The following is a 26826-nucleotide window of genomic DNA, read 5'->3' as shown; positions in this document are numbered from 1 at the left end:
ACTAATTTTACCTTTCTAACAGAGTTATAATTTCTATCAACCAATCCTAAATTAGGACTTGATATATATTACTATGCTACTTAACTTTCCCATAAATAATTATTATAAAATCATAAGATTATGTGAACCAAAGAAGGGAAAACAGAAATAAAGGATTTCGTGGTCACTATAAAACTTTATTTTTAAAAAGGGCACTAAAGTGGGGTGCCTGGGTTGTTCAGTCAGTTAAGTGTCTGACTTCAGTTCAGGTTTTCATCTCATTGTTCCTAAGTTCAAGCCCCGTGTTGGGCTCTGTGCTGACAGCTTGGAGCCTGGAGCCTGCTTCGGATTCTGTGTCTCCCTGTCTCTCTGCCCCTCCCCTACTCACACTGTCTCAAATATAAATAAACATTAAAAAAAATTTTTTTAATAAAAAATAAAGAGTTCTAAAGTAATAAACCCACAATCATAGTTGAAAACTTTAACACCTCCTCCTCAGAAATTGACAGAACCACCAGAGGAATAAAGTGGCAAAGATACGGAAGGTTAAACCACATTACCTGGAATGAATAAGTCAAGAGAGCAAAAGTACAGAACGGGGAACACAGCCTATGGTACTGTAACAGTGTTGTCTGGTGATAGGTGGTAGCCACCATTGTGAACAGAGCAAAACATACAGGCATGCTGAATCACTATGTTGTACAGCTTAAATTAATGTAACAGTGTGTGTCAACTATATTCAAACAAAAATAATTTTTTAAACATTATCAGCCACCTTGATTTAGTTGATATTTATAAAACACTTTATCCAACACAGAATAAACACAGGTGCACGTGGAAAATTAACCAAGATAAGCCATACACTGTGCCATAAATAAGGCAGTTTGTAAAGCTGAATTTTAGGGGTGCCTGGGTGGCTCAATTGGTTAAGGGTCCAACTTCAGCTCAGGTCATGATCTTGCGATTTTTAAATTCAAGTCCCGCAGTGGGCTCTGTGCTGACAGCTCAGAGCCTGGAACCTGCTTCAGGTTCTGTGTTTCCGTCTCTCTCTCTGTTCGTCCCCTGTTCATGTGCTCGCTCGCGTCTCTTTCTCTCTCTCAAAAATAAATAAACATTAAAAAAAAATTTTTAATTAAAAAAAAAAAGAAAAAAGTTGAATTTTATAGAGTATGTTCTCTGTTTGCAATGGAATTAAATTAGAAGTCAATAACTGTAAGCTATGTAGAAAAACTCCAAATATTTGGAAAGTAAACAACATACTTCTAAATAACCCAATACACTTCTAAATAACCCATGTATCAAAAAAAAAATCACAAAGGAGATTAGAAAAAATATTAAACTGTACAGTGATGAAAAGACATTGTAAGATGAGAGTTGGAGGGACTTTAGATATACAGATGTGGGTGGGCCTTAGGCTGAGCCCTAGGATCAGGGATGAGGTTTAGTCAAATCCCAAATGTGTTTCCCTGGCCCTTTATTCTTAGGTAATACAGTAGAAATGCAAGACTCCACATAAAAATCATTTCCATAAAGTATACAAGCAAAATGATGCAGAAGCCTCTGAGTGAGTTCTGAACCATGAGATTAGAACACAGAATAAAAATGGGCCCATTTACATTGAACCCATTAGAAATGGAAAGAACCACTGGGCCTACAGGGACCTTGGGAAGGAGAATAAGAACTAACTCAGAGGTATCTTCATGGACTGATGATTGAGTTCCAGAGGTGAAAAACTACACAGTGGGTGATATGAAGGATCAGATATGCTCCCCAAACACCTGTGCACCAGAAACTATGATGCAAACAGTGAGAAGGAATGCCATTTAAGATGTCCAATGCATCTCTATATTCTCAAATTCAAAGCATCAGGATCCACTCTACTTGTGAAAACAAGAAATTTTTCACCATCACTCCCAAAGACAAAACCATGAAGGTGTGAAACAATTTATCATCAATCTGATGGGTTTTATTTCATTTCCCTAAAGGGTACCTCTCCCAGGCTCTCAGCTTCCATCTATACTATGGAGGGTCAAAATCTTCATACCCTTGTTAGAGATCAAGTCTGTCAACTCAGTCAGAGTGGGCTATCTGGCATTTAAAGGCAAAGTCTACTGAAATGTCACAAGCCCATCAATGGGGTCACAAGCCCTCCCATGAGATATCCAGGGAACTGATAGGGTAGAACTGATTTTTATCCATCAAAATTCTAGTGAGTAATGTGTCCACTGAAGATCTTATAGCAAGACCCAATAAGCATCAACATCAAGAACAAACTAAAGAGACTCATTCTATCTTAGGAGTGAAGAAAAGATACCCCATCTTGGCACCTTTAATGACTATTTAGGATATGTCTGGAAGCACATACCTTCTCTGCCACCAATGACATCTGAAATTTCATATATCAATTAATATTTTAGATCCTAATATCTTCTAAACGAATCCATCTTTATACTCAGAGTTTTCATGAGCCCATTAAGCACTTAGTGCAAACTAGAAAAAAAAAAAAAGACAATCTTCCTCAAGGTAATTTATTCCATCTGTTGAAAAACTGTCATATTACACTGATTTCACTGGACTAAGACATGTAACTACCATCTGCAGAATGCCTGACATCTGACATTGACAAAATACAAAGAGGGTGAGGAGCTGAGAAAAGGAAACAGATACTACAAAAGGTAAACAGCCACAGGGAAGGTTTTGCATTAAAAAACTATAAAGAGGAGAGCAAACTAAACCCAAAGTCTAAGAAAGAAAATACTAAAGGGAAGATGAGGAATAAATTAAAGAGAAACGCTAAAAAATCAAATCAAAGGTTCTTTTAGAAAATTGATAAACCCCAAATTAGTAAAGATAGGAATGTGTTCAATCTGATAAAAGAATATACAAAAAAACCTACAGCTAATCTCAAAATTAATGATGAAATATTTCCTGTTTCCTGCTCAAGGCTGGGAACAACACAAGGATATCCACGATCTTTTTACATTCACTAGAGGTGTTAGATAGCAGCAAGTCAAGAAAAAAAAATCAGAAACCTACAAACTGAAGGAAAAAAAAGGTATAACTGTTGCTAATTCACATATACCAAGACTGTCCACTTAAAAATTCTTAAACCTCTACAAAACAAAAATGCTAACTTAACAAGGCTGGACAGTAGTAAGTCAATATATACGACTTAACTGTATGTTTGTACTAGCCACAGGTGATCAGAAAATTGAATTATAAAAACATTTCCATTTACAATAAAATTGAAAAACATGAAGTATTTTGGATTACATTTAGTAAAAGATATTCAAGATCCCTATTTTAAAAAAAATGTTGATCAGAGATATTAAAGAAGACATAAATATTAGACATATACCATGTTCACAGAAGACTCAGTATTGTTAAAACATTCATTCTCCCCCAAACCGAACTAGAGATTCACTGAATTCCAATCAAAACCCCAAAATTTTATTTGTAGGAATGGAAAAGTTAATACTAAAATTTATATGGAAAAGCAATAAACTTAAAAGAAGACAACCTTGAGAAAGAATTAAGTTGGAGGGCTGATACAACCTGATATCAATACCTATACCAAGAAGCTACAAAAGTCAAAACAGGATGGTACTGGTGTCAGGATATCATACAGACACATAGACCAATAAAATAGAATAAAGCCCACAAATAAACTCACATATATGCTGCTTTTGACAAAGGCAGCAAAGGCCATTCATTGGACGAAAAAAGTTTTATCAACAAATGGTACCAGAGCAACTTAACAATGTATGGGAAAAAAGATGATCCTGGACTCCATCTCTGACCTCTCACAAAAAGAAGTTCAACATATATCCTAGACCTAAATGTACAAACTAAAACTGTAAAACTTCTAGAAGAAAACATAAGAAAATTCTTCATAAACCTTGGGGGTAGGCAGAGGTTTCTTAGAAAGGACAGAAAACATTAAACATAAAATAAAAATAAATGGCAAATTGAATTCAACCAAAATTTAAATCTTTTCACTGAAAGATATCACAAACACACACACGAAAGCAAAGCTGTTAGGAAAAGTCTTGATAATCTATTTGTCTGGTTAGCTTGCTGGCTATCTGGCAAAGGATTAGTACTTGGCATATATAAAGAACTCCTACAAATCAGTGATAAAAAGACCCAATGGAGAAAAAAATTTTAATAGGCAAAATAATTTAACAGACACTCCACAGGTGAAGAAATGCAAATTAAACCCACAATAAGACACCACCTCATCTTCAATAAATAGCTAAAATTAAAGGACCAACAACACCAAATAATGGCAAGAATATGAAGCAATGAAACATTCCCAGTAGAAGTATAAAAATGGTACAGCCACTTTGGGAAAAGGTTTCACAGTTTCTCAAGCAGTTAAACATACAGCTACTCCACCATGGCCCTGTACTTTCACAAAAATGCTTGTAAGAATACTGATAGCATCCTTATTCATAATATCAAAAAACTGCAAAAATAAACTAAAAATACTCACCAACAGAAAACAGATAAACAAACTGTAGTCCATTCAGTGGAATAATATTCCACTATACAGATGAATTTAAAAATAGTACATTGAGTGGGGGGAAAAAGCCAATCATAAAAAAAGAATATACTTGTATGATTTCATGTCAAAAACACACATTAATCTATGAAGACTGAAATCAAAACTGTGATTTTCTACAAGGTATTGACTAGAAGGGCACCCGAGGAAACTCCATGGGTATGAAAATGCTGTGGGTGGAAAGGCGTATTATTGTACAGAGTATACACTTACTAACACTTGAATTGTATATGTAAGATCTGTGCATTTAACAGTATGTAAATTTTACTTCAATAGTTTTTAAAAGGTACACTGATTCTGGTGTTTCCCTTGTGTTCATAAATACAGTCTATCAAGATGCACCACAAAGCTAAAATAAATTATTTCTTACAAGAAAGTATACGTTGCCCACGTGGTATAGGCCCTCAAAGCAGAAGCCTAATTGCTCTTGAGTGATATACATATATATGTACATATATATAAATATAAATACTCCATTTGTTAATTTTACATTAATTTATTCAAATCGGTGAACAACTCAAGACAATTGCTTTAACCCAGAGAAATGAATGCCATATTACTATTGAAAAGAGACTCGATGAACCAAATTTTCAATTCTTTTTAGTGAAGGTAAATTTAACCATACTATGATGGCTTTATTTTTCATTCATATTAACACCAGCAGATTGTAGAATAAAAAAAACATTTAATAAGTCTTTAAGCAATGTGACAGCAAAACTGAAATCAGAAAACTTTTTAAAAATATTTATTTGGAGAGGGAAAGAGGGAATGTGTGTGCACATAAACACACACACGCACACAGGAGTGGGGAGCGAGAATCCCAAGCAGGTTCTGTCAACACAGAGCCCCACAAAGGGCTCCACCCCAGACACCATGACACCATGACCTGAGCTGAAATCAAGAGTTGGATGCTTAACGGACTGAGCCTCCCAGGTACCCCTAAATCATAAGATTTTAATACTTAGTTTATAAACCTCTCCCTTAAGTAGTTTAGCTTACATTTCTTTCTCCATTTCAAGTTGTTTACTCAACTCTGTGGCTCTAAGCTCTAAATCTGTGTTCAGCTGTCTTTGCAGTTGTAGATCCTGCAAAGCTTGCTCCTTGCTTCCTTTAACTTCGAGAGTATCAGCTTCTAGTTTCTATGGAAGAAACGGAATACAGTAACCATATTAATGTCAATAATTATCCATTTATTAAATACAACATTTTTGTTTATACCTAAATTGGTGTTGACATACACAGAATAATAACCATAAAATGTTTATGTTATAATAAAAAACACATTCTCCATTCTGAAGCCACTGAGTAAAGGAACTATTGATTCTGGAATCTTTCAGAGGACCTACCAGCAGGCTTTGTAAATGACAGGCAATTACCAAGTTTCTATTTTTAAAATTAACTCTAATTAAGAAATAAACTTAAAATAATTATATCTATTGCTAGGGTAAAAGTTATTAACTCATGTATGAAAAAACTAGGTAACAGCCCCATACACAGGCTCGCGTAACATGAATTGTCCTTTATATCTAGTAACCAACACTGATGTAATTGTAAATATTCAAAACTAAAATGGAGCTGTCATGTTTAACACCTGTTGACCCTAAATATAAAGACAGCTAAATTCCTAATATTGCATCTTTAAATTCTTGGTTTAGAGACTGTTATTCCTCACAGTCTCATACATATACATATAATTGTGTGCATTTTTGCAAATCTGCAAAATTAAACTGTTAAATATAAAGTTTAAATATGTATGAGTAATACATTTTCTTGCATAGTTGTAATAATTTTGTGCCCTAAATATTTTATAAACCAACCTAGGTATCTATAGCTCTTATTTAACTCTTACAATAGATATTTGATGTAACTATAAAATTTTGTAACAAATAATTACATAATACATATGGAATGCTCCCTAAAAGATTTACCAAAGTTAAATATCTAATAATCACAAGAGACACTCTTGGTTCTAAACACTTATTTGTAAAAGATACCCACAGAGAATTCTAATTAGACACTTTGTGGTAAAATGGTTCTTCTGTTCTTTTCAAATCATTACAAAAAGTAATTTGTCATTACTATCATCACTGGCCATAAAGAAAAGAAAAAGAAACTCATAAACAGAACTTTAAGTGTAATTCTTCTTCCATGCTGTATTGGTGTGGATATACACACATATGTGTACACAGCCAATAGTTCTAGAGAAGTGTTTCTTCTGTTTGTGAAGGTATAACTTACATATATATAGTAATTTGAGAAATATTTGTTTAGTCGATAGTAGATCCCATTTGAAGGACAAAGGACTCAGGTTGAACCCTTGTCTGATAGGTCTACTCATTTACTCTCTTTAGTACATCAACACTTTAACTTGGAGTTGAAGTAAAGAATCAGTTTACCACAGCATAAACTTATTATTAAACTAAAACAAACTCCAAAAGGTATAAAGTTTAAAAAGTGAAGAAGTCTGTCATGTGAAATATATATTGAATAAGGAGGGAAGGAGACATAAATGATGGAACAGAAGAGGCTTCATAACAACAACAACAACACAAAATGTTAAGTTCCTTGTCATTACAGAATATATCCCTGGTTGGTTGTTTCTTTAAAACATTACAAAGCAACCAGTATACATGTTAACTGCCATTTGTAAAAGCCACTCATTAATGAAGAAATGGAATTCAAAATTAAGACCAGAAAAATTCCAAATAATTTAAAACTCTATATCACAACTTCACCTTTGTTTGCAAATTTAAAACCTCTGATTCCTTCGAGGTCATCAGTTTCCATTACCATAGCAGCAGAAAATATAGGGCATATACTCAACATCTTTTATACAAACCTTAATTTGACCCTCTAATTCCTCAGTTTTTTGTTCTAAAGAAAGGTGTTTCTCTTTATATTCTTTAAGATGACTTTCCAACTGACTGCAGTGTTCTTGCTTATCCTGTAACTTTGCAGTGACCTGATCCAACTGAGTAGTGATCTTATTTAACTCCTATAGGAAAGTATAATTGAAAACTTGCGTAAGGTTTACTTTCTTGTATTCCCAAATGTTTGATCAAAGTAAAATTGAAAACTCTAATTTTATTTAAGAAACCATTTGAAGACTACAAATAAATCTAATGATATACCAGAGGTTACTCACCGGAACTGAAATTGTACACAGCATGAGATAATTAAGTTTATATGCATCACTACTTAAGTTTTCTAGGAAGAGTTACTTTAGGAGCCAAAGGACACAATAAACATTAAGTAGGCTAATAATAAAAGCACTTTTATATTATAATTAAATGTTTTCAAGGTTCAAGATGCTGTTTTTAAAAATAACATTTCAAAACTATCATGTTAACTACAACTATGAAACTTGTCCAATTCATTTGTAATACCCAGAGGCAGCGAAAGAATAAAAAAAAATCACTAGTAAACCCACCACCCACAGATAATCACTATTAATGCTTTAATAACTTTCCTTTCAGTCTTTTCTAGATGTTTCCATTTTATGATTTACACTTTTAAAATAGAAATGGAATTCAGTTTACATACTGTTTTACTATAACCTTTGTTTTTACATAAGAATGCACCATGAAATTTGACATTATTTTCTGAAATATTAAATTTGACTGCATATATTCCCATTTTATTGGTTCAGACCTTTTTCTTAGCTAAATGTCCTGCATTAGATTCTTAGATTGCTATTAAACTTTCCATATTTTGTTAACAGGAATGTAAACAGCCTCCTAAAAGCTATGATTATTCCCTTAGCATAAAGGACTAAAAGTGAGCTAAAGGAATATGAAAAATCCTAAAGTTCTTGAAATATATTGCCAAACGGCTCTCCCTACCATTAAAAGGTTAACTAACATATACCACCAGCAGCAATGTATGACCTTGACTTATTCTTCTACACCACCTCCAATCCTTCCAGTGTTAAACACACACATTTTACCTCAACAAGGGCATATTGTCTTAATTTACAATTGACTGTCTTAATTTACAATTGATTCTTAATAAATTTGAACATTCGCTAGCATTTTTAATCATTTACTTTTTGTAGCTTCACTTAATTCCTATCTGTTTTAAATATCAAAGATATTAACCCTTCATTAGACATATTTCAGAAAGTGTTTTTCTTCTGCTATGTGCTAATTTTGTAATATTTTTAGCAGAATATTTTTTAACTTTTATGTGATTATTCTTATCAATAATTTTTTCATTACAGTTTCTAGCACTGATCTTGTGCGTAGAAAATATTTTCTGGATGCACGTAGCAATGATGAGTAAAAAGTTGCAGAACATTCATACAGTCATTCCATGTGCATAAAAGAAAATATCACTCTGTGTGTGTTATACATGAACATATACACATATATTTGCTCAATGACTGGAGAGCTCTAGAAGGATACATTCCAAATTTAAAAGCAAATATTCACTCTAAGAAGGAAAATGGGATTGAGGTTTAGGATAAATATAGAAAACAAAGCTTTTATTTTATTAACTTGATATATTACTCTATTGCTTAAAAAAGAAATCAGACCAACAACCAGTGTTACCACTCAAATAAAAAGTACGTTTTAAAAATTTCTCTTGGTAAAAGGGAAGAAAAACCCATCAGCATTTTGGCCTTCCCTTAAGTAGGAAGTCTTTATTTTATTAGAAGTACTGAGAAAAGTAACTTCTGTATTCCCTACAGCCCTACTTATTCTTATCTCCAAGATAAAAGAGCAACTCTTACTGCTTCCAAGACATTAAGTATATCCAGGTCAGAGCCCAGATTACCTACTAAAAACAGATGTGAAAGTCTTTCCAAATCATTGGCACTTGACGCAATAAAGCAACAGTGCAACAATTAAGAGTAAACCATTCAGCTCCACATCACGGTCTACACTAAGGACTAATACAAAATTAAGAAGCCTAACCATGGTTACACACCAACTGCACTTTATCAAAAACAAAAATGATATTTTTATCTTCATCTGTCTCACTCCTGCATCTAGAACTGGTTCTGAACTCAGGTAGAAATAAGGGGATTAAGCAAGTTGCTCACAGCATTAATAAAATTGAGTACCACTTTCATACATGTCTGCAATTAATTCATCTACAAAAACATTAGGCTACGGGATGAGACTGCGTCACGTTCACCTACCTGCTGTTTATCCTGTAATGCATTCTGGGCTGTGTCCAAATGATTCTGAAGATCTGCTCTTTGAGCAGTTTTTGCTGCTTCTGCTGATAGCAATAATTCAGTTTTGGCTTTAATCTGTAATAAAATTTACCAGTCATTTTACTTGTATTTAGTTCTTGATTTTCTCTTGCTTGAACATACACTGCTCTTGTCAAATTAAAATACATAAGGATTTAGACAGTGAAAAATAAGTATGTAATAATCCCCCAAACAGGAATTAATAGGAGAAAAGACTCCTAATAATGTTGGGAGAAATGATGGAATTTATTATGATATATATGAAGCTATAAATGTCCCTATATGATACCAAAACACTTCTCCCTCTTTCAGATCGGGTTATCATGTAACCGATCTAACAAATATTTACATTTTAAATAGAAAAAAATGTGTATCCTCTTTCTCCAAGTTAATATGCATGTCTGTTATTTTATATTTCTTATTTTCAATAGACTTATTTTCCTAAAATAAAGAAAATCAAGGCTAAGATATGTTTCTATAACTTTCTCTACTATAGTATAGAATAAGAAACCAATGATGAGAATGGAAAAAGAAGTATGGTTTAATTTCCATCCTGTCACTGATTCATTGAACAAGACTTCTGTATTGGCCTCTGAAACAATATATATTAAAAATATATAATGGTAGCATATAAGAGTATTTTTAATCTAATTTAGAATAAAATTTAGAAATCAAAGTCAAGAAGTATTTAACAAAGAAATCTAATTGTATTATTTCAAATGACTTTGAACTTCAAAAACAATAACGACTTCATGGGAAAAAAAGAAAAGCAAAAAGATCTGTTGGTTTCAGAAGGTGTAGTTTACCAGAAGAGATAAAGAGAAAAAAAGGCAAACAGGAAAGTTAAACAAACTGTCTAGATAACACCTTTATTTAATTCTTGGTCCCAATGTTTTTCCACTAAGTAAAGCAGAGAGAGGAAGTTCGGAGACTAGGGGGAGAGAGACAAAGAGGCAGGGAGACAGAAAAAGAGACGGAAAAACAGAGACACAGGGAGAAACAGAACTTAAAACATTTGATGGCCTCAGGAAAATACGAATCAAAACCACAATGAGACACCACCTCACACCAGCCAGAATGGCTAGCATTAACAACTCAGGCAGCAACAGATGTTGGTGAGGATGCAGAGAAGGAGGAACCCTTTTGCACTGCTGGTGGGAGTGCAAACTGGTGCAGCTACTCTGGAAAACAGTGTGGAGTCTCCTCAAAAAATTAAAAATAGGTCTACCCTACGACCCAGCAATTGCACTACTAGGAATTTATACAAAGGATACAGGAGTGCTGATTCAAAGGGGCACATGCACCCCAATGTTTATAGCAATGTTACTGACAACAGCCAAAGAATGGAAAGAGCCCAAATGTCCATTGATGGATGAATGGGTAAAGAAGATGTGGTGTGTTGTGTGTGTGTGTGTGTATATATATATATATATATATATATACACACACATACATACACATACATACACACAATGGAGTATTACTTGGCAATCAAAAAAAAAAGGAAATCTTGCCATTAGCAACAACGTGGATGGAACTATTATGCTAAGCCAAATAAGTCAGAAAAAGACAAATAATGATTTCACTCATTTGTGGAATTTAAGAAACAAAACAAGAACACAGGGGAAGGGAAGCAAAAATAAGATAAATACTGAGACAACTATAAGAGACTCTTAAATACAGAGCACAAACTGAGTACTGATGGCAGGGTGTTGAGTGGCAAGATGAGCTAAATGGGCGATGGGCATTAAGGAGGGCATTTGTTGGTATAGACACTGGGTGTTATATATAAGTGATGAATCACTAAATTCTATTCCTGAAATCATTAACTTGGATTTAAATTTTTTAAAATCTACAGTCTTAAAAAAATTTTTGATGGCCTAAAATTGGTGTTTTATTCAAACAAACCCACATTAAATTGAGTAATTCAATATTACCTGTATGTCAAGCTGGGAGACCTTCTCCTTGCTTTCATTTAATTGACTACTTAGTTCACTGACACTAGTTTCTAAGGAAAGGACACGGTCTTGTGCAGCTCTAAGATGTGCCTTCTGCTCTTGCACTTGGTCATGCAAATTCTCCTGGGCTTGTTTATGGCTTTCTGACTGATTCTTCAGCTTCTCTGTTAGTTGAGTTACCTACCGTACAAGGAAGACTAATTATGAAGGTCACAAAGGATATAATAAGAACTAAAAAACAAATTTAAGAACCATAAGACTATTAAAGTGCTATATGATATCTCATTTTTTAAGAAAATTTATTCATATATTTTCAAAAATAAGCAAACAATCCCTCAAGATTATAAGATAACATTAATTCAGAGATTCATATTATTTTTAAAACCATCTCTACTGAACTATAATTTACATGAAAAAAAACTCATCTAATTTAATTGCACAGCTTGAGGAGATCTGACAAATCTATACACTCACGTACCCATTGCCACCATCATCTGGAGAACATTTCAGTTACCCCAAAAGGTTTACTCATGCCTCTTTGCAGTCAGTACCCTCCACTCATCTCTAGCCCCAGACAATCATGGATATAATTAAGTAATAAGAGATCCTTTTATATTCTGAATATTTCTGAGTTTTCAGATGTATTTCAAGTATCTTCTTCCACTCTGCCTTGGCTTTTATTTTTGTAATAGTATCTTTTGAAGAACAAACATTTTTAATTTAGATGAAATCGATTCATTTCTTTGGTGCATCTTGGAATTCACTGAGCTTCTTGTATCTGTGGGTTCATATTTTTCATCACATTTAAATTTTTTTCAGCCATTATTTCAGTAAGTAAATTTCAATAAATAAATTTCCTCTCTCTACACCTCTGTCGCACCAATTATACACATGTTAGATTATATGATCTTGTCCCACAGGTCACTAAAGCATAGGTTTTCAAATTTTAGTTGCCTTTTTTATCTCTGTGCTTTCTTTTGGACAGTTTCAACTGCCATATCTTAATGTTTACTATTGATTTCTATGTGGTTAATCTATTAAACAAATCCAATGAATTTTTAATTCCATATAGAAAAGTTCTATTTAATTATTATTATCATTTCCACTTCTATCTCCATTATGATCGTTGTTCTTTTACAGCCATAAGCATATTTTAGGAGCCATACATATTTTCTTCTCCTTTGAATGTCTAGAAAGTTTTGACATTTATGGAAAACAAATCTTGATTTTGTTGCCTTTTTCAAAAAATGCTTAATTTCATCCCAGCAGGCAGTTAACATACATGTGACTCAGTTGGATCCTCTGAGGCTTTGTTTTATGCTTTGTTAGGTCAGGTGTACACTAGCTTTTACTGTAGGGCTAGTTTATCTTTATCCTAAGTTGTGACATTTCTGGGGTTTCTACTAAATGTCCCCGAAGTGCTCAACCATGTCTTTATGCTCTTGCATAAACAAACATCTCCAAGCCCTGATAGTTTTTCACTTTGCAAATCCTAATAATTGACATGAAATCCCACATAAAAGAATGCAAAGTTTAGCAATCAGCTGAAGGCTCAAGTGGATCCCTATGTAGATTTTTAGAGCTTCTTCTCTTAACTATTTCCTCCTCTCTGGTTTTCTGCCCTGCAAATTTGAGGCTCCTCAACCTTCCTGAGCTTCAACCTCGTACTACCTCATTCAGTGAGACCACTGGACTTTTCTTGGATTCCCTCCACCTACACCACAGTCTGGAAAATGACTCCAGGTCAAAAGTTGGAATGATCAAAAGGTTCACTTCCCTTGTGTCTCTTCTCTCAGGAACCGAAATCCTGAACTGCTTGTTGAAAAGTGTCTGAAAACGGTGGTATATTTTTTTTTTTCTTTTCTAGTTGTTTATGGTAAGAGGCCTAAATAGGTATCAGTTACTTCAACATGGCCAGAAGCACAAATACATAGATTTCTTTTCATTTATTATTTTAAAAAGAATTAGGGGGGTGCTTGGGTGGCTCAGTTGGCCAAGCATCTGACTCTTGGTTTTGGCCCAGGTCATGATCTCATGGTTTGTGGGTTCAAGCCCTGCATCAGGCTCTGCACTGACAGTGTAGAGCCTGCTTGGGATTCTCTCTCTCTCCCTCTCTCTGGCCCTCCCCAGCTTGCACTTTCTCTCAAAATAAATAAATAAACTCTGAAAATTAAATAAATAAAATTAGAAACGTGGTTATCACCTAATGATATTTTATTATTTTCTCATTTAGATAATCATAACTCTTGTATTGGACAATTCTTCTACAAAAGCAACTATAAATTTTTTCAGTTTGAAAATGTATTAACCCAAATTTGTAAGTTTCTCTTAAACTACATATGAGCACTTTATCAAAATTATTATTAGCTGTGTGTTCCAAAGACATAATTACCAAAACTTAAGTAACTAGTAAGCCTGCATATTAACCAATACGTAGTAATAACTAACAGGTGATTAGTACTTTTAGTTTATAAATATAATTTATTCTTTTTTTTCCCAAAACCTCAAAACATGCCATGAGGCGAGTATGTATTACTAATACCATCTCTACTTTTCTAATGTGCTAACAAGCTGAAATAATTTGCTTACGGTAACACAGGTAACAAGTTATACACTGGGACATGAACTGAGATCCTTGTCAAATCACACTAACTTACTTTCACTACAACAGCAACACATTTCTAAGGTAAACTGGACGGTATTTGTAAAAAAAAAACAAAACACCATAATATTTTAAAAGTACTAAAAATAACTAGAATGAAATGCATTTAAATAAAGTACTTAGCAATATTTAGAAAGCCGTATTTAGAAAGATAAAAGTGAGTTTTAGAAATAGAACACATTTGGGGCATCTGGGTGGCTCACTTGGTTAAGCATCCAACTCGTGATTTCAGCTCAGGTCATGATCTCATGGTTTGCGAGTCTGAGCTGCACATTGGACTCTGCTGACAGCACAGCCTGAGATTTTCTCTCTCCCTCCCTCTCTCTCTGCCCCTCCCCTGCTCATGCACTTTCTCTTTCTCCCTCTCTCAAAATAAATAAACTTAAAAACAAATAGAAATAGAATATATTTGACATGCTTACTTGTTCCTGTAAGGTATGGTTTTTTTCTTGTAACTGGTTAAGAACAGCAGTCTCTCCTTCACCAGCCTGAATTTTTGCATAAAGATCTTCTCTTTCTTTTTCTAATAAGGTAATATTTTCTTTACTCTTCTGTAATAAGGCTTCAAGGTTCTGGATCTTTTGGTCCTTATCACCAATTTGACGTAGCACTTGCTCTAAATCATTCTGTAAAGAAGTGAAAACTAGTACCTTAACAATAGAACACTTAAAAGTTATTCCTCAAACAGAAAATGACTGATAATACATTTTACAACTCAAACTCTGAGTCTTACATTTTTTTTACTACTTATTACATTTTAGCATGGCAAACTTAAATAATTAGAACTATCTATTTAATAATATAGATCTAATTATCAATAATAAACTAGAATTTAACCCAAAAAAACTCTTTAATTCACCACATTCTTATTCTAACACTCTGACCTCACTACCCAGTACTCTTCTTATTTAATCCATTTCAGACACATGGGACTCTCCTAATTCCTTAATCACACCAGGCACACTCCTACCTCAGGGCCTCTGCACTAACTGTTTCTTCTGTCTAGAATACCTCTCCCACAAGGTCACATGGCTCATTCCCTCTCGTTCAAATGTTTGTTCAAGGGATGCCTAGGTGGCTCAGTTGGTTAAGCATCCAGTTCTTGATCTTAGCTCAGGTCATGATCTCATGATTCATTGGATCAAGCACCATTGACAGTGCAGAGCCTGCTTGGGGTCCTCTCCCCCGCCTCTGCCCCTCCCCTACTTGTACACACACTCTACCAAAATAAATAAACTTACAAACAAAAAAATGTTTGTTCAAATGTCACCTACTCAATCAGGTATACCCTGACCATTACATTTAAAATTGCAGCCTTTCCCAATATTCCTTCTCCTGGATGTTCTTATTTTCTTTCCATAGCACTGCTCTTTTAACACAATAAATTATTTATTTTTCATATTTATCTGCTTCCCTCCACCTCACTAGAATATATGCTTCACGAAGGTGAGGATTTTTGTCTGTTTTATTCATTGGTGTATCCAAGACACAAATGCTCTTAGATATTTGTTGAATGAACCGAAAAATGAGACTGCACTCTAACACATGCACACACACGAAGGCTCACTTCAATACCCCAAGAGGAATCTGCTATCGATACATAAAGGGATCCCTCTTCCTTTACTTTAACAAGGGCCTTAGTGTTACACAGAGCACAGTGCATTAGCCCACATACAGAACAATGTCCATTAATATTCTGGAGCTATCTGACCCGCCTTCTTTGGCTCTGCCTCGCTTCTCCCCAGAACCAGGCCCTAACAAGCCCCTCTGCAAACGTTAGAGTACCCCACACCACCTTACTCAGACAGAGTCAGCAACCACCGGGTACTGGTGTCTCAACACTGTGCACCAACATTACACTATTTGAGATCACTTTCAAACATGCTTCTCATCTCTCTTAAGTTTCAATCACAAAATGATGAAAGGCAACCTACCTCTCTGCTCTCATTCTCTACCCCTGCCACTCATGACCCCTCATTTCCACATCCCACTCATCTTCTGGAACCACAGCTCCAGGCCTAAGTTCTTTTTCTAGAACAGTCACTATATTTCCAAGTCAGAACTGAAAGTTTTAGTTCACCCTTCATAGCTAATTCCCCCTCAACACTCTCAGATATGAATGGACCATTCTGCTGGGCAGGGGAGAGTGACTTCTTCCTGGTTGTTCACCACCGTAACTCTACCCCTCAGGTAAAAGCTTCATGTTGCTTTGGGAAGTATGCCATTCATTTATTCTATCCTCTAGTCTGTGTTGCTATTATCTATAAATCCCTACCTCATTCACTGAAGACTTGAGACCTGATTTAGTCTTTCTCTCAATCCCAATTTCTGCCAATTTCCTGGGAAATACAAAATATACAGAGAATTAAGAGCATAGCCTCAACATTCATATCATCTTAATTCCTGGACCTGTATTCATTCTATTCACTCGCTCACATGTAGGATCTTGGAATCACTTCAAATTGTTCCAGATGAAAATTTTCAACTGTCCTAGTTTGTGACCACAACTTCCTGACCATCTTCCAATATCATGACCTCATCCCTGCTCTTCAATGCAATGCCAAAGAGACACTGACCTCAATTTTCTTCTGATTTATATAGCATATGTCTCATTTCTCTTCCTGAACTTGATATATGGATATGAACTAACCTTAACTATCCTCTCAACTATTCAACATCTCCATTTCCTTTCACATCCAAATTCCCAATACAGCCTCCCCAAAGAGCCCAATCCTAGATCAGTGTTGCAATCTGCTTACTCCACACCTTCATTTCTAAGCATTGTTAGAACAAAATCATAAACCTTCAATGATTGGTGCCACTACAAAGTTCTAGACTGTGACCTCCATTATATACTTAAAATCATCTTGTCAATCTTTTCACTTGAGTAAGCTTCTCACCCTCAAACACTCCCTTCAGTAACTATTTAAAAGCTATTTAAAAGAGGCGCCTGAGTGGCTCAGTCAGTTAAGCAATCGACTTTAGCTCAGGTCATGATCTTTCAGATTGTGAGTTTAAGCCCTGCATTAGGCTCTGTGCTGGTGGTGTGGAGCCTGCTTGGGATTCTCTCTCTCTCTCTGCCCCTTCCCCACTTTCACTGTCCCTCTCAAAATAAGTAAATAAACTAAAAACTAAAAATAAAATCTTCAATATTCTCTCAAAATTCTAAATTCTTAATTCTCTGACTGCCTTCCATTCAACTATCTCCAGCTTTATCCATTAAAAAAAGGGGGGAGGGAAGGAGTATCTTCAGGGATGATTCACCTCGATCTTCCACTCTCTTATCTATAAAGATAGACAGATAAATCAATATTTACTTCCTTTCCTCACGCTTCAAAGAGTATCCTTCAGAGAAAAAGTTCAAATTTACCTCCACCCATTGTGTCAGTGATCTCACAGCTTATCAATACCTTATTCCTTTAGTCACCTCTCCTTCAATATCCTCAAATTATTCCCTCTCTCTCACACTGTCCCAGACTATAAACATGCACAGGTATCTCTTGTTTTCAAAACACTTCCCAGACCAAGCCCCACCCATCTCTGTGCAGTCTTTATGCAATTCATATTTACATTTCAAAAGGAATTCAAATTTAGTTTTGCAAATCCCTCATCTCAATTTACTCATCAAAAATCAGCCTTTCATCTCTATCACTTTATTGCAATTATGTTTAACAAGGTCACTAACATCCTTAATATATAAGAATATATATTTATTATCTATAATTATAGCTTAATAGACACTTAATAGACACTACACATGCACATCTGAAGTTGCTGATTACTCCAAACCTTTGAGTCTCCCCACTCCTTTGGCTTCCATGTGGCAGGTTCTCCTTAATTACTTGATCGCTGTCTTTCTTTGGGGTGCTCTTCCTCCAAACCATCCACCCTGTTAAGTGCTCATGTTTCCCAGAAGGCTTGCGTTACCAGTTGTCTGTTCTCCTCACTACCCTCCCTCTGGGCTGATCACATCTATTCTAACAATTCCGTGCACCCCCTGGATACTGTGATGTTTCTCACAGCTTTAACTGAATACAGCCCATACGTACCTCAACAGTGTCCAAAACTGAACTCACAACCCGGCCCAGTGAAATGGCCATTTGTCTCCCATTCACTAGCAAAGTGATTATACTTCCATTTACCATGTACTCAGTGTTATCAGTCTGGAAGTCATTCACTTTCTCTCTCATTCCCTACAACTGGTAAGTCTGACTTATTTTTTTTTTTTACTGCCCAGGTATTATTCATATTTGCCCTAAAACATCTTTAACAACTGCTTGAACTAAGACCATTATTATTTTTCATCTAAATTACTGCATATATTAGTCTTTTAACTGATCTCCTGCTTCAGAATATTCCCTCTGAAATCCACCTTTCACACAACCACAGGAATAAACTTATTTAAAAATCAAATCTGGGAGGCACCTGGGGGGCTCAGTCAGTTAAGCGTCTGACTCTTGTTTTCGGCTCAGGTCATGATCTCACAGTTTGTGAGTTCAAGCCCCACACTGGGTTCACTGCTGACAGTGCGAAGCCTGCCCGGGATTCACCCCTCTCTCTGCCCCTGTCCCATGCCCTCTCTGTTTCTCTCTTTCTAAATACTTTTTTAAAAATAATCAAATCTGGCTATGGCACTTCTACCTTGAGACCTTCAATACTTTTCTATCTTCAAGGACAAACGTCACACAAGACTTTCTATAAACTCACCCATGTCCAATGCTCCAGCTGCAGCAAAACCTAATAGTGTAGTGATATGAGTATCAGTATCCTTGCCCTTTTAACCTTTAACTCAGAATACAATCCTTACCATCTTCACAGCCCAGAAACATCTGCACATGCTCTGCAACTCACAATGTCACTTTTAAGAAGTTTCCAATGACTGCTCTTTTCCAGACTGAGTTAGATAATTGTCCTCTGTACTGCCATAATAATCTTATAAACATATCGACCTAGAATGACACTGAGTACACCTCTTTAATTAGTTTTTAGGACTTCTGAAATTTCCATAATGGCAGATTCTGCCCAGTCTCTTTGCCATCCTTTTCTTATTCTTCCTCAGGGAATGAGAATTTAACTAATTGACAGTTTGGAATAAGAACTAAGCATGTTTAACTCAGCCCTTTGCTCCCCTTAGGAGACAACCTGCCTATAATAAGTTGAAAGCCTGTCATTTCCTGCTTTGTCTCTAACTAGATGAATAATTTTAATTCTGGGGCACACTATTAAAAAGCACCCTTGGGGACTCCTAGGTGGCTCAGTCAGTTAAGCGTCTGACATCAGCTCATGATAGCAGTTTGTGAGTTCAAGCCCCACATTGGGCTCCATGCTGACAGTGCAGAGCCTGCTTGAGATTCTCTCTTTTCCCCTCTCTGTCTGCCCCTCCCTGACCTGTGTGCACTGCTCTCTCTCACTCAAAATAAATGAATAAACTTTAAAAAATCACATGGCTGCAGACCTATGTCAAATTCTCTACCTCAGTCTTACTACTTTATTTCTTTGCTACTCTTTACAGTAAAACTCCTACAGTTACCTGTAGTCATTGTATCAGACTTCTCTCTTCCCATTTTCTCTTGAACCCCTTCCATCAGGCTTTCATCCCTACTTCTCTCTCCAAGTTGTTCTTGTCAATGTCATCAATACCTCCATGTTGCAAAATCCAATAGGATTCTCAGTCTTCATCTAACTATGCAGGCCAAACTTCTTGGAATCATTCTTGGCCTGTCTCTATCTATATCCCACATCAATCTATCAGTAAATGTGTCAGCTTCACTTTTAAAATATATGTAAATCATATGTAGAATCTGACCATTTCTCACTCCTTGCTCTGTTCCCACTCTGATCCAAGCCATATCATCTCTTTATCTGGATTGCTGTTACAGTTTCTTAGCTAATTTCTTTGCTTATACTCATATGTCTCTACAGTCGACTCTCAATACAGCAGCCAGAGTAACCCTGTGAAATTATAAGTCAGATCACATTACTCCTTTGCTCAGGACTCTGCAAGATTTCTCAGATCACTCACCGTAAAATCCTTAAAACTATCTATGAGGCTTGACATGTTCCTACTCTGTGGTCGCCAGGACTCTGGGACCCTCTAACTCTCTCATCTCTCACACCAGCTCTGGCCACCAGCTTCCTGATAGTCCTTAGACCTGCTCTTGCTTCAAGGCTTCTTAATATATGGAAGTTCCTCTCTCTGATATGCACATGCCTCACTTTGTTCTTCTGGGTCTTTCATCTTCTCAGAGGGGTCTGCCCTGGCGACCCTAACACCACAGTCCTACCTCCAGCTCCCAGAGAACTCCTAATCCCCATCCCTTTGTCATCTCCATGGCACTGACTGCCATCTAACACACCACACGTTTTGCCTATTTGCCTTGGCTATTGTTGGTCTCCCTCACTAGGCTCCATGAGAACAAACAGCTTTGTCTGTTTCATTTGCTGTCATATCCACAAAATCACTTCCTTGGCTAAGAGTAGATATTAATACATATTTGTTAACTGAATAAATGAAAGAACAAGTACATGAATAAATAGCTTTATCTCTACCTATCTGACTCCCATCCCACTCTGCAAACTTAGAAGGGGAAGAGACATATTACTTACAGCCTCCCTTAAATAACTCCAACATTGTTTCTGTGTACACATCAGCAGACTGACATTTTCTAGAAGGCAAGCACTGTGTCTTACTCATCTCTTTATTTTCAGTGCTCACTATTATATGCCTGAAATATAGTACTCAATAATATTCAATGAATTAATGAAAGATTGAAGGAATAAACAAATGTCAAAAGGGGGCACTCTCTCCCCCTCGCTGTAACAGAACAAAAATTTAAATTCCTTCAATCTTCTAAGCTATGCTATAGAATCTATATAAATTTAACCTAATCACTTATATTTTCTATGCCTACAATTCCAATGTTCCTATGATAATTCTGAAGCAGGGAAAGACATGACAAACAAAGACTAAGTTCTACTATAGAAAATACAAAATGTTCCTTTTTACTGGGCTAACCAAATCAGGAAATTTGTACTTGCTTCGATTTTTCAAAAAGGTACTTTTAAAAACAAAGAATAAGTAATAAATAATTTATTGTGTATACATAATTTAATAAATACATTTTATTTAAATACATTTAATAAACTTATTTAATAAAGAAATTTAAATATTTTATATAAATGAATGCACTTACAATAATAAATCTAGCTATAATAATTTTAAAATAGAAAATTTCAACATAGTAATCAAAAGAAAAAGATTTTCAGCTCATCCAGACACTGAAAATTACCAACACCCTTCACGTCAAGTTGTCTGCATTCTCTGGTTTTACCACAACAAAAGAATAATGATCTGGTTAATTCCTGTTTAAAAGGCTAATAATTCAAATAATATTCACCTGAGCTTCTCGCAGTTTGGCTGTAGTGCTTTGCTGAAGAGCTTGTTGTTCTTGATGCTGTTGCTTTGTTTTATCTAATTGATGCTGCAATTCTGTAGAATTCGTTACTTTTTCCTTCAACTAAAAAAGAAATGTAGACTGTCAGTTGACAGCTTAAAGGCATAACGCTGTCATTCCTAAATATCTGGCATTACTTTGATTCTCAAAATTTGCGAGTCTGAAGTAAAAAACTAAATTCAGACAATATATAAAATCAACTTTAAAAGGAATATCTCATTACTTTTAGATTCTTAATCTCACGATTATGAAACTATTCCCTACGAATAGACTCTCATCCTAAGAACACAATTCTTTCTCTAAGTTGGCATTTAGTTTTTATTACTATACTAATATGATAAAGGAATTACACACAAATTTTTGTAACAACAATCTAAATCACAGTATCACTATTTGTTTTATTTTTTTTCCCCAAAATAATCATAATTATCGCTTACTAGGGAAAAAATGAGATCATCTACCATGTCCAAGATTCTGGGTCTAGAAGAAAATCCTAGCTTGATGAAGCCAGATATAGCTTGATAAAGCTATAGTTTTAAACTCTCAGTGTTTGTTCAATTCTAGTAAAAGACATAATTTAATGATAACTTTAAGCAAGTAATACTTACCATTTTGGGCAACCACATCTTTAATTAGAATAGCATTCAATCTTATGCTTTATTGAAAGTGAAAATCTTCAAGTGCAAACTCAAAGTTTATATGCACAAAATATGTGTCATTAATGATCCTCACCAACTGCGTTCATTTTTCACTGTTTTATTGGGAAGTTGTCCTTCCTGGGTAGGAAGTCTCTTCCTTCCCAGCAGACTATTAAAAGTTCACCCCCAGAATCTTTCTTGCCTAAAGCTGAAAGTGTAGTTTTAGTTGAGAACTTTAGAGAATACCGTCAAATCAAAATGACCTATATATGTTAATAATAAGTAGGATGTTTCTATTGGGGAGAAGTAAATGTCAAAATAGTTTTTTAAAATTAAAGCTCCTAACCAAAAAAAAAAAAAAAATTTGAACCATAATGAATATTTAAGATGCCTCAAATCTATCAATAAACTTACTAACATAAACTCACTTGAAATGTTAGCTTACCTGTTCTTCTAAACGAGAAAGTTTGAGTTGTAGATCAGCCACTTGCTGTTCTTTATCCATCAACTTTTCACTTGAAAGCTGTCTCTGCTCCTTTAGCCTACCATGAGCTTCGCCTAGTTGGCGCTCTGTCTCCAGAAGTTTGCTATGTAGCTTTAAAAAAGAAAAAACTTTGTGTAGTCCATATGTATAAACACACACTTATCACTACTTTCTAAACAGTGTTTTCTTTTTAAATCTTAATTTTCATATACTTTGGGGGAACCTAAGATCCAGCTGAATTTTATTCACATAAATTATGATGGATCACATAAGAACTGTGATTAAGCATCACAGTTTTGAGAGTTTTTGTTCTCTTAAAAATACAGTGAACCAAAGGCTCCTGTTTGGACTTGAGTGTTACAATCACTTTAGGAACGTAAACTAATAAAATGAAATTTAAAAATCAAGACACTCAGGTGCGCCTGGGTGGCTCAGGCAGTTAAGCATCCAACTTCAGTTCACATCATGATCTCATGGTTTGTGAGTTCAAGTTCCCTGTTAGCGTACAGTAATGTACAGTACAATAATGTACAGTAATGTAGAGAATTGTGAAGACGTGCTGTACACTCACCAAAAAGTAATATAAAAGGATCTCCTGATATTTAATATACAGAATATCATACTCTTCCCATATAAGCTAAGATTTCACATGTTTGAGCTAAAGCCCAGTAGTCCATGTTTTCATAACAAGAATCAGATTATACTGAGTTTCAGGAAACTTTATAAATCACTTACCAAAAAGGAACACTTTAAAAAGTAGCAGTGTCCAATCTCAACTGAATAGTACAATTACATGGAAAATGTTTAAATATGCCAATGCCTAGGACTATGCCAAAGATCAGGATTTAACAGGACCAGGGGTAAGGCCTTGATAATGGTAATTTTTTCAATCTCCCCAGGTAATTCTGATATGCAGACAGAATTGAGAACCAACCAAATTAAAGAGAACTATTGCTCTGAAGTGAAAACTTACTAAAGGGGTGAGATACATACTATAAATAATTTTTTCATTCATTATGGCATAATTCCTGGTAAATCCCTGATCTTAAATTTAAAAAGAATCTCAAATTAAGGCTGTCCAAGGATGGGAGTAGGCCAAAATCACTTAAGCAATGATGCCTATACTATTTTAGTGTAAAGTTGTTAAAGAAGAGGTTAAATCCAGAGTAAAAACAATGTACATTGGAATTATTAATAGAATGATCTGCTCTAAAGTCACACCTTAAGATATATATGTATATACTCCATAATATATATAATCAATTCACTTTGTAAGCCTATATATAATATATGATATATAATTCTTTACTCATTTTACTCCTAACATTTGCTACATGCCAACATTTTTTATTCTAAATGTAAATATTAACTAACTTAATCCTTATATACAGAGCCTCATGAAGAAGATTCCATTACTATTTATTAGAGATGAGCAAACTGAGGCACAAGTTAAATAATGTGCCTGGATCACAGGACTTGTAAGCCTTAGAAGTGGAAGCCAGGCAGCTGGTTTCTAAATCCACTATGCTATTCAAGATGTATGTTATCTAACCTACATCTTAAGTTTTTTAAAACTTAAAATGATGACATCTAATCCTCCAATCATGTAACGTCAGTACTCGCACATCTGTGGCAACTTCAGAAGTGGTCATAAACACAAACATGAAGAATACAGGCTGCTGTGTCCTTTGATGACAGTCACCAGCTGTCCAGTGGGGGGTGGGGGGGGTGGAGAAGGAGGAGGAGGAGAATATAAAGCCAGCTGAAATAAAGAAGGGGTCCAGAATATATGGAAAACAAGCTACTTAATTAGAGAGGTCCTGGATATCTTTATTTAAGAAATGACACCTGAGCCAGCCTTTAGAAGTCAAGAACATGCTAAGAAAAAAACATGAGCAAAGGACCTAAGGCAAGAAAGTGCTTAAAGCACTGGTGTGTTTGAGGACGAAAAGGAGATTAACATAATTTCACAGCGGTAGGAGAGGAGTTCAAAGACGCAGTGTGGGCCATATTGCATGCAGACTCACATGCCAAAGTAAGACATCTGGATTCAATTCAAAGTGTGATTCAAAAGCCACTGGAGGCTGATAAGCAGAGGAATAAAGTAGTATCCTTCAGCTTTTAAAAAGATGTCTCTGGCTTCTGCATGGAGAACAGATTAAGGAGGTCACTAGAAGGGAACCTTTAAGAAGGCTAATACAGTGGCCCAGCTGAGTAATGACAGTGGCTCAAATTAAGAGAGGTAGCAATACAGGGACACCTGGGTGGCTCAGTCAGTTAAGTGTCTGACAGGTCATAATCTCCGGTTCATGGGTTTGGGCCCTGTGCTGGGCTCTGCACTGCCAGTGTGGACTCTGCTTGGGATTCTCTCTCTCTCTCTTCCCCTCTCTGCCCCTCCCCCACCTGTACTCACTCTCCCTCCTTCTCTCGTTCCCTCCCTCCCTCTCTCTCTCAAAACAAATAAATAAACAAACAAAAAAAAAAAAGAGTGGTAGCAGTACAGATGAAGAGAAGTGGACAGATTTGAGACATACCTTGAAGGCAGAATGCAAAAAGGCTAAAAGAAGATAAATGGTATCTCTTCAAGGTCTTCAGTATGACCTCTTTCTTTATTACAGAATCATGACTAAACCAACTAATCACAAGTTCAAGTCTTTGTATAAAAATATGTTTGAGTAGGTTCTCAAATTCCTGTCGCCCCTCCTCCCACTGACAACCAAATAAAGCCCAAATTCCTCAGCCTGCTACTCAGCACCCTACACAATAACGTTCCAAATGCTCTTTCCAATCACAACAGTCCACTCCTATTACACACACCCCATCTTAAGAGGAAATCAGTGTCCCTTCCTGGTTCTTATAATACTTTGCTGACACTAGTTTATTCTCACTAATCCTCTGCCCGGAAGATTCTCCTACCTTCAAACTGCCACTTGTCAATACCTATCCAAAATCATAATTTCATGCACCACCTCTATCTCACATAACTGATAATATAATTTCCTGATCACATAACTGGATAATATAATTATGCAACTGAAGTGCTATGGGAGAAGGAAACAGAAGAGGAACTCTGCCCCATCAGATAAGGGATCATTTTAGTATAAACCTCACATTCTTTGGTACAGGAGAGTACTTGCCTTATCCTCAATGAGATTCACATAATCATTTAAGTACGGTTTCTTTTTTCAGTGTCTATCTCCCAACAAATAAAACATAATGTCTTTTAGAAACCATAAATGTCCAATTTGTTGATCTGAAATGAACATCAAATATCTGTTACCCACTAAAATATTTGCTGATTAACATGTAATGTGCCAGGGAACAAAGATAAAAAGTGAGTAAGACATGGTCTTGGTACCCCAAGAGTAGAGAGTTGAGTGAAGAAAGACACATAAGTTATAAGAATATATTTTACCGGGGTAAGTAATGCTTAAGCCACCTTTGGGGGATCAGGGAGGGAGAAATGGCAAAGTTCAGGAAAGGATTTCTATAGAAGAGTGAAAGTGAAGTAAGCTGTGTGCTCATCAAAGAGAAGAGAAATAGGAAAGACATCTCAGGCAAGAAGAAAGAAGGACTGATGCCATAAAAGCAAGTATCACTGCCATATTTAAGTGAAAATAGCTGAATATTATCAAAAAAGTGGCTGAGGACTTTAATGTCTCCCAAATTTCCATTTTTGACTGATTTTTAAAGTTATCTATAAGAAATAATAAGAATACAGAACTTAAATTTAAGTTAATGGCAAAGTCAAAATTTGCATTAATCAAGTTACTGATGACTCTGATATTATTTACTTGTAAAAATAGTTATTAGGGCTAATTTGTTTTTTTCTTTTAAAATCTCTAATTTCAAGGCACCTGGGTGACTCAGTTGGTTAAGCATCCTAC

At 35.4% G+C, this 26826-nt stretch overlaps 1 protein-coding gene across 1 annotated transcript in view; it reads right to left on the bottom strand.

Annotated features, from left to right (window-relative positions):
* The window catches only part of EEA1 (early endosome antigen 1), a 143824-nt gene that overhangs the window by 23858 nt on the left and 93140 nt on the right, over positions 1-26826 (bottom strand). The window contains exons 16-22 of the mRNA XM_029955444.1: positions 22901-23050; positions 21761-21880; positions 14786-14989; positions 11681-11881; positions 9687-9800; positions 7383-7538; positions 5543-5682 (exon numbers count right to left, since the gene is read on the bottom strand). Coding sequence (XP_029811304.1) covers positions 5543-5682; positions 7383-7538; positions 9687-9800; positions 11681-11881; positions 14786-14989; positions 21761-21880; positions 22901-23050 — 1085 coding nt within the window. The remainder of the gene's footprint in view (positions 1-5542; positions 5683-7382; positions 7539-9686; positions 9801-11680; positions 11882-14785; positions 14990-21760; positions 21881-22900; positions 23051-26826) is intronic.

Source organism: Suricata suricatta, chromosome 10 (genome assembly GCF_006229205.1).
Source record: "Suricata suricatta isolate VVHF042 chromosome 10, meerkat_22Aug2017_6uvM2_HiC, whole genome shotgun sequence".
Classification (NCBI taxonomy): Eukaryota; Metazoa; Chordata; class Mammalia; order Carnivora; family Herpestidae; genus Suricata; species Suricata suricatta.
The sequence above is the reverse complement of the archived record's forward strand: the minus strand, read 5'-3'. Positions and strand labels throughout refer to the sequence as shown.